Source organism: Quercus lobata, chromosome 5, assembly GCF_001633185.2.
Source record: "Quercus lobata isolate SW786 chromosome 5, ValleyOak3.0 Primary Assembly, whole genome shotgun sequence".
In the NCBI taxonomy this organism is placed as follows: Eukaryota; Viridiplantae; Streptophyta; class Magnoliopsida; order Fagales; family Fagaceae; genus Quercus; species Quercus lobata.
Window position 1 is genome coordinate 77615120 of NC_044908.1, and position 9023 is coordinate 77624142.

The 9023-nt window shown below is 46.3% G+C and overlaps 1 protein-coding gene across 1 annotated transcript; it reads left to right on the plus strand.

Moving 5' to 3' along the window:
• Nucleotides 1–2811: 2811 nt before the first annotated feature.
• Nucleotides 2812–4008, plus strand: LOC115991189. Its single transcript, XM_031114935.1, has one exon. It carries the CDS (start codon nt 2812–2814, stop codon nt 4006–4008), a length of 1197 nt encoding a protein of 398 aa, XP_030970795.1.
• Nucleotides 4009–9023: the final 5015 nt, after the last annotated feature.

The following is a 9023-nucleotide window of genomic DNA, read 5'->3' on the forward strand; positions in this document are numbered from 1 at the left end:
GGGCGGAAGGTTCACAAGTTTCACCCCATTAACCACCCCGATAGACCAAGTCCTAATGCAAATTAAGGACGAAAGGGCCCTGACGTTTCCGGGAAAGCTGAAGAGTGATCCCAACAAACGATCCAGGGATAAATATTGCCGCTTCCACCGTTACCATGGTCATGACACAGCCGATTGCTATGACTTGAAGTAGCAAATTGAAGCCCTTATCCGACAAGGAAAGCTGCAAAAGTTTGTCAGTAAGGAGAGAACGGATCCACCCCCGCAAGAACAACACCCTCGGTGAGAGAACGAGTGACCAAGACCTCCCATAGGCGACATAAGGATGATAATTGGAGGAACAATTGCAGCTTGAGGATGGGCAGAGCGTCCAGTTGACGGGCACCGTGCCGAAGATAGCAAGGAGAGAAGGCCCAATTATCGGGTTCTCAGAAGAAGACGCACGAGGCCTACACCATCCACACGATGATGCCCTCGTCGTCAACATGCGGGTAGGAGACTACAACATGCACCGGGTGTTGATCGACAACGGTAACTCAGCCGATATCTTGTACTATCCGGCATTCCAGTAAATGAGGATTGACAAGGAGTGATTGATACCGACGAACGCCCCGCTCGTTGGTTTCGGAGGGAGTCGGGTATTCCCTTTGGGCATGGTCACGTTATCAGTAACGGTAGGTGATTACCCCCAGCAAATCACCAGGGACGTAACCTTCCTAGTGGTCGACTGCTCGTCCGCTTACAACGCTATCCTCGGACGACCCATGCTCAACTCGTGGAAGGCGGTGACATCGACTTACCATCTGATGATTAAGTTTCCTACGGATTATGGAGCAGGAGAGCTCCGCGGAAGTCAAATAGCCGCACGGGAATGCTACGTGGCTATGATGGAGATGGAAGACCAAATTCAGGCCTTGAACATAGAAGAGCACCGAGCGGTGGTAGAACCAACAGAGAAGCTAGAGGAGATAACACTCGACAGCTCCAATCTGGACTGAACAACCAAGATCGGAACGCTCGCCAAACCCGCAATCCGTCAAGAGCTCATAACTTTCTTGAGGAGCAATCAAGATGTGTTCGCCTGGAGTCATGACGACATGCCAGGAATCGATCCCTCAGTCATGGTACATAAATTGAATGTATTGCCCTTCTTTCCACTCGTCCGAGAAAAGAAGAGAGTGTTCGCCCTGGAACGAGACCAAGCAATAGCGGAAGAAGTCCGCAAACTACAAGAGGCAAGCTTCATTAGGGAAGTCTACTATCCCGATTGGCTGGCGAATGTAGTAATGGTGAAAAAAGTGAACGGAAAGTGGCGGATGTGCGTGGACTTCACCAATCTTAACAAAGCGTGTCCCAAAGATAGCTATCCCCTTCCAAGGGTAGACGTCCTAGTAGACTCGATGGCTCAACACCAGTTACTAAGCTTCATCGACGCTTTCTCGGGTTATAACCAGATCCGCATGCACGAGGCTGATCAGGAGAAGACTTCATTCGTGACCAGTCAAGGACTCTTCTGCTACAAAGTAATGCCATTCGGCCTAAAAAATGTGGGGGCAACATACCAAAGACTGATGAACAAGATGTTCGTGTAGCAAATCGGGAGGAATGTCCAGGTCTACGAGAAGCAATCAAGATGTGTTCGCCTGGAGTCATGACGACATGTCAGGAATCGATCCCTCAGTCATGGTACATAAATTGAATGTATTGCCCTCCTTTCCACCCGTCCAACAAAAGAAGAGAGTGTTCGCCCTGGAACGAGACCAAGCAATAGCGGAAGAAGTCCGCAAACTACAAGAGGCAAGCTTCATTAGGGAAGTCTACTATCCCGATTGGTTGGCGAATGTAGTAATGGTGAAAAAAGTGAATGGAAAGTGGCGGATGTGCATGGACTTCACCGATCTTAACAAAGCGTGTCCCAAAGATAGCTATCCCCTTCCAAGGGTAGACGTCCTAGTAGACTCGACGGCTCAACACCAGTTACTAAGCTTCATCAACGCTTTCTCGGGTTATAACCAGATCCGCATGCACGAGGCTGATCAGGAGAAGACTTCGTTCGTGACCAGTCAAGGACTCTTCTGCTACAAAGTAATGCCATTCGGCCTAAAAAATGCGGGGGCAACATACCAAAGACTAATGAACAAGATGTTCACGCAGCAAATCGGGAGGAATGTCCAGGTCTACGTCGATGACATGCTTGTGAAGAGCCAGAATGAGGAAGACCACCTGGAAGACCTTAGGGAAACATTCGGTACGCTTCGATCTTATAACATGAAGCTCAATCCGGGAAAGTGCGCATTCGGCGTAACAGCAGGAAAATTCCTAGGATTCATGGTATCTCAAAGGGGGATTGAGGCTAACCCGGATAAGATCCGAGCCATAATAGAGATGGCCCCCCCGCGAAATGTGAAGGAAGTACAAAGCCTTAACGGCAAGATAGCGGCATTAAATAGATTCGTGTCAAGAGCCACGGACAAGTGTTTGCCCTTCTTTCGCACGTTAAAGAAGTCTTTCGAGTGGACGGACGAGTGTCAGCGAGCATTTGAGGAGTTGAAAGTATATCTATCTTTACCACCCCTACTGAGTCCCTCGCAACCAGGTGAAGAACTCTTCCTCTACTTGGCTGTCTCCCCTGTCGTAGTCAGCGCAACCTTAGTTAGAGAAGAAGATAGGGTACAGAAGCCCATATACTACGCCAGCCGGGCGCTCCGCGGTGCCGAAGAAAGATACCCACCTATGGAGAAACTCGCTTTTGCATTAGTCACGGCGGCTTGCAAGCTCAAGCCCTACTTTCAAGCCCATACCGTGAACGTAATGACCGATAAGCCCTTGCGAAGGGCATTAAGTAATCCTGAAGCTGTAGGTCGACTGACGCTGTGGGCGATAGAATTAGGCGAGTTTGATATCAAGTATCATCCACGTGCATCCATTAAAGGACAAGTCGTAGCCGACTTCATAGCAGAATTTACTCGTGACGAAGACAAGGGGGCAGAAGAGTCCCCTCAGTGGAGCATATATACTGACGGATCATCCAATCGGCGAGCCATGGGAGCCGGCATTGTATTGCTGTCACCTGAAGGAGACAGGATTGAATGTATGGTACATCTAGACTTCCCCACAACCAACAATGAAGCGAAATACGAAGCAGTGGTAGCAGGTCTTGACTTAGCTAAAGCCGCAGGAGCCGAGAGCGTAATCATTTACTATGACTCTCAGGTCGTAACCAATCATGTAAACGGAGATTATGAATGTAAGGGAGAAAGGTTGAGGAGATATCTTGATCAAGTGAGAGCGAGAATCAACGACCTAGAAGCCAAGGTCATCCAAATTCCCAGGGAAGAAAATGAGCTCGTCGACCGGTTGGCCAAAACCGCCTCAGCAGATCATATGATAACACCGGGTAACGTACTTTCTTTCGTTCAACTTTCTCCACTAATAGACCCCGGTAACATGCAGGAGATATGCTCCGAAAGTAACTGGACCACACCGATAATTTCATACTTGAAGAACGGGTTACTGCCGGACGGAAAGGATGCGGCCAGGAAACTAAAGGTCCAGGCGGCGAGTTTCATCTTCATAAAAGACATCCTGTACAAGAGAGGTTTCTCCCGTCCATATCTAAGATTCCTGGGAGCTGAAGAGGCAAACTATGTAATGAGGGAAGTACACGAAGGAATATGTGGGAATCACTCTGGATCGAGGTCGTTGGTGCACAAAATAATACAAGCTGGGTATTACTGGCCAACCATGCAGAAGGATGTCGAGTCTTACGTTAAGAGCTGCGACAAATGCCAGAGATTCAGTAATATTATTAGACAGCCAACTGAGGAGCTGACCCCGATGACGGCTCCATGGCCGTTTGCTCAATGGGGACTAGACATTATGGGACCTTTCCCAACGGCGGTACGACAGTTGAAGTTCTTGGTGGTGGGTATTGACTACTTCACAAAATGGGTAGTGGCGGAAGCTTTGGCCACCATCACGAAGAAGAACATTAAAAGTTTTGTCTAGAGGTGCATCATATGCAGGTTTGGTATTCCTAGAGTCCTTATCTCAGATAACGGGAGGCAGCTCGACAACGGCTACTTCTGGGAGTTTTGCTCCCAGCTAGGAATAAAAAACCACTACTTGTCACCCGCCCATCCTCAGGCTAATGGCCAAGTTGAAGTCACAAACTGATCCCTGCTTAAAATTATCAAGACTCGGCTCGAGGGGGCAAAGAGCATATGGCCTGAAGAATTGCCGAGCATACTATGGGCATACAGGACAACGACGAGGACCCCAACTGGAGAGACGCCATTCCGACTAACATACGGGAGCGAGGAGGTCATCCCAGCTGAAGTTGGGCTCACAAGTTACAGGGTTCACAACCATGACAAGAGCAGGAATGACGAAACAATGCGGCTGCAGTTGGACCTGATAGACGAGGTTAGGTCTGCAGCGGAGCAAAGGCTCGCTAGATACTAGGATCGCATGGCCAGACACTACAACTCTCGGGTCCGACACAGAGACTTCCAAGTAGGAGATCTCGTACTCAGGAAGGTCATGGGAGCATCTAGAGACCCTACACAGGGAAAGCTCGGCCCCAATTGGGAAGTACCTTACCAAGTTACGGCAAGGCAAAGGAAAGGAACCTACCACCTGGAGACGACAGACGGAAAGAAGCTGCCTCATCCATGGAACGCCGAGCACTTGAGAAAGTACTACCAGTGACAGTAACACGGCAAACAGCAACGGGCAAACGATTGACCAGTTTATTTTAAGTTTTTTTTTTTTTTATTAGTTTTTCTTCAACTACTTTTTGCTACAATCTAGTAGTGCCTTTTTAAAGCCCAAGGGGGCAGACATTTTTTCCTTACGCATTTCTACTTAGAATAATAATCAGAAACAATTTTGATTTTCTACATGGATTTGTTATTATAGTCCACAAGATGGACGGATCATCCCACGAAGGTGACGAATATAGTCCCAACTGGACGAATACAAAAGCAAGTCCTCAAAGTGGACGGATCGCCCTACAAGGGTGACAAATGTAGTCTGAAATGGATGGATATTTAACATGTCCATAAAATAGACGGACCATCCCACGAGGATAACGATTGGAAGTCCAAAATGGACGAATCCAAAATAAGTCCACAAAGTGGACGGTCAATAAGGTGATATAAAACTGTCCTCAAAGTGGACGGATCACCAAAATGGTGAAAATAATTACAAGTCCACAAAGTGAACGGTCACTAAGGTGATATAAAACTGTCCTCAAAGTGGATGGATCACCTAAATGGTGAAAATAATTACAAATCCACAAAGTGGACGGTCACTAAGGTGATATAAAACTGTCCTCAAAGTAGACGGATCACCAAAATGGTGAAAATAAGTCCACAAAGTGGACGGTCACTAAAGCGATGAAAGAACTGTCCACGAAGTGGACGGATCACCAAAACAGAGGAATAATTTACATCCACCATAAAGTGGACGGATCACCTGAACGGTGGAATAATTTTCTCCATAGGATGGACAAATCACCATAATGATTAAAGAGCCGCCCACAAGGTGGACGGATAACCTAAAAACAACGAACTACCATACAGTCCACACAGTGGACGGATTTCCCAAAAGTTGAATATTTTCACAAAACAACAAGTCACCCCAAGGTGTGAGAAAGTCTACAAATCCACATAAGTAGATGGACCACCTAAAAATACCGTTCACATCCACAAAGTGGACGAACCCCAACGGTGCGTTACTGATTATACCTCTCGCAAAAACAGACGGACAGGATGAACCTGTGAGAGGAGAAGTACCTAAACCGTCAACAAAAGTTATGCATTGTCAGATGTTCGTGCTCAAAAAAAAAAAAAAAAAAAAAAAAAAAAAAAAAAAACCAAAACATTATTCACTACAAAGACTCATATAAAGCAGAAATAAAATTTAAAGTAGACAGTGACGGATAAAACCAACAAAGGATAATTTTTTAATACATAGAAGGAGGACAAAACCGTCCTCAAACACCAAAAACACTACGAAAGGATCAATAGTCTACATTTTTGGGTCATCATTCGGGACATTTTTCGGTTGGGCTGACTCCCTGTCACCTTGAACTGCTTCGTCTCCAAAAAGATTCTCCGTATTTTCAGAAGTGATGGGAAGAGCAGAAGTCTGGCCTTGATCGTCAACTTTGATCATGGATACATCCAAATCAGGATAGACCTTCTTAATCTGACGGAGCGAATCGTCAAAGCCTTGAAGAAAAGAGTTCGCCAGCTCGCTCATTAAGGATTTGGAATTACGATACTCCTGAACAGCTACTTCTTTAGAATGACGGAACCTTTCCTTCAATTCTTTTATTTCCTTCTCCTTCTTCTCCAAGGTCGTCGTCGCCTCATTCGTCTTCTGCTCTAGCTCCTTCCTTGCTTTTTTAGAGAGTTCCAGTTTCTTCTCCATAGTGGACTTCCATTTGTGGACTTGACCAAGCTCTTCCTCCATCTGCTCAGCCTTTGAACGCACCTGTTCCAAAGTGGCCTCACGGTTGAGACACTTATCCATTAAGCCCTTCATCATGACCAAGGACTACAAAAAAAAAAAAAAAAAAAAAAAAAAAAAAAAAGGGCCAAGGTTGATGGTCATGTCATGATCTATGCTAAGCAAAAACATAGACGGAAACAAGCCAAGGTTGACGGTCATAAATTACCTGAGCAACAGCAAAGAGACCCGTCTCTCCCATCGCTTCCGTCGAGTGATTTCCAAGGTCCTCGTAGTCCTCCGTCGTAATAATAGACGAAAGCTTCTCCAAGGCGAACTTAGAATCATCATGGAGGAGGGGGGGAGGTTTCTCTTGGTTTGTGCCGGAGCTGTCATCAGACTCTTTCCAGCCCCGTGCTTGGCTGGGGTGATGGTCTTCGCACCCTCTGCCATCAAACCCATGACGGGTTCAAGGGAGACCTTTTGCTATTTCAACGAACGGTCTGATTTAGTTGATGGCTTCCTCTTCAAAGATGGGGCCGTCCCCTTAGGAACCACCTCGCCGATTTCCTTTTTCTTCGCAGCTTGAGCTTTGATCAATGCCCTCCTCTTTGCGTCGTCCATCTCTGCAAAATACGATGGACGAAGTTATTTACCTGACAGCCAATAAAATGTTAGTTAAATTGACGGGCTTACGTCTGTGAACCCTCTTGTCGTATCTAATGGCCTCTTGGGTAGGCTCAGGACCATCACAGTACCAATGTATTGTCTTCGGGTTCACCAACTTGGCCCAGGTCCTTTCTTCTGGCTTAGTCCTTTGGAAAATATTTTCAAGGAAAGCAAATTCCTCAAGACTAACTTGTGGGCGCCGTCTACCTGCAGAGAAATAGACGGTTATAAAAATTATAATGGACGGTATGAAAAAAAAAAATTACAAAATTCGGACGGGTGCATACGTGAAGGGTGTATCACTCCCCATGTTGTGTCAATAGGCATGTACTTCGTCTCCCCTGGACGGTTCATCCATGTGTTACCCTCCAGAAAAAAGTAACGACTCTTCCAGTCTCTATTTGAGTCGGGAGTCTTAAAAATAACCTTCAACAGAGGGCTTCTACAAGCGAAACTGTACATCCCCTTTGATCTATCTATCTCATCTGGACGGTAGCAATGAAGAAATTCACGCACCGTCAACCTCCTACGCCCGTTCGACATTTCTTCGTAGAGGATTTCCATCGCTATGAAGGCCCTCCAAGCATTTGGAGATATCTGGGTGACGGACAGACCCAGATAATGTAGGAGTTCTCTATGAAGTGTACTTAGCGGAAACCAAAGTCCTGCCTTCAGCATCTGCTCATACACTCCGACACCTTCTACGCCTTCGTAGTAACACTTCTACGACACATATGGTACACGGATGGAAATGTTGTCTGGAATCTGGAAGTTGGTCCTAAAAGTGCTGAAGTGTCTCTCCTTGATGAGGGATCTGAATCTATGCACTGTCCACTCTGGTAGCATGATGAACTCCCTTAGTCCATCAACACCAACGACGGGTCCAAGTGCTTGATCCCCGTCATCATTTGAAGAACCTTCCTCTTCGACCATCTCTATATCCTCATCTGGTGAGGATGAAGAAGAGGCAGATGGACTCCTATCTTCACCGGGACTCTCATGGTCTTTATGACCGGACGAGTATACCTCCTCGTATTCCATCCCGTCACGAACCACTGACTGGTTACTTGACGCACTAGACATTTCCTACAAATTGACAGTAAAACCTAAGACTGACGGGTCTAAAATTATTGACGAGTGTGTAGGTCTAGCAAAAATGTAGATACAAAATGTAACTTGGAAAAAACGAGAATGAAGTACTTACCACACTGTGTAAAGAGTAGCTGACGGATGAAATAGCCGACGGGTATAGATTCTCAACGGAGTGCTCTGGCAAAGATGACGACTCCGCTCTGACAACTATTTCTTACTGAAAATATGCGAAATGAGGGAAGAGAGGTGCGCTATATATATGAGAAATGCACGGAAGACGAAGCGACGCTTCGATCCGATACACCATCCAATCCAAGAATGACACGTGGCCTGCCTCATTAATGTGACAACCTGGCAACACGCGTCCACGGATCGTACCCTTTAAGGAGCCGTCAACTTCATAAATCTTCATCCGTCAAATATGTTCCGTCTAAGAACGTCATAGTTTTCAACCGTCACCATTAGCAATCCTTGATCGTCATGCCCAGTTATATTTAGTCGTCACCCTAATGACCCGACCACTTAAAAACATGACGGACCATATGGTGAATGGGGCAACTGATGGGGTAAGAAATCGCGGAACATTGGGCCTGACGAATTTGGACTCATGGGCCAATATTAAGCGTGGGCCGAGGACTTAGTGTCACTTAAAATACTTGATGTACACGTTTGGAATCCGAGGGAACCCTAGGAAAATCAGGATTCTAGAAGATCCGCCTTAGTGAAAAATCCACTCTACAAGGAAATACTTGTCCATCACGCTTGGGATTGTTAGAAGTAGAGTCCCATATGGAAAAGGCTTCTAC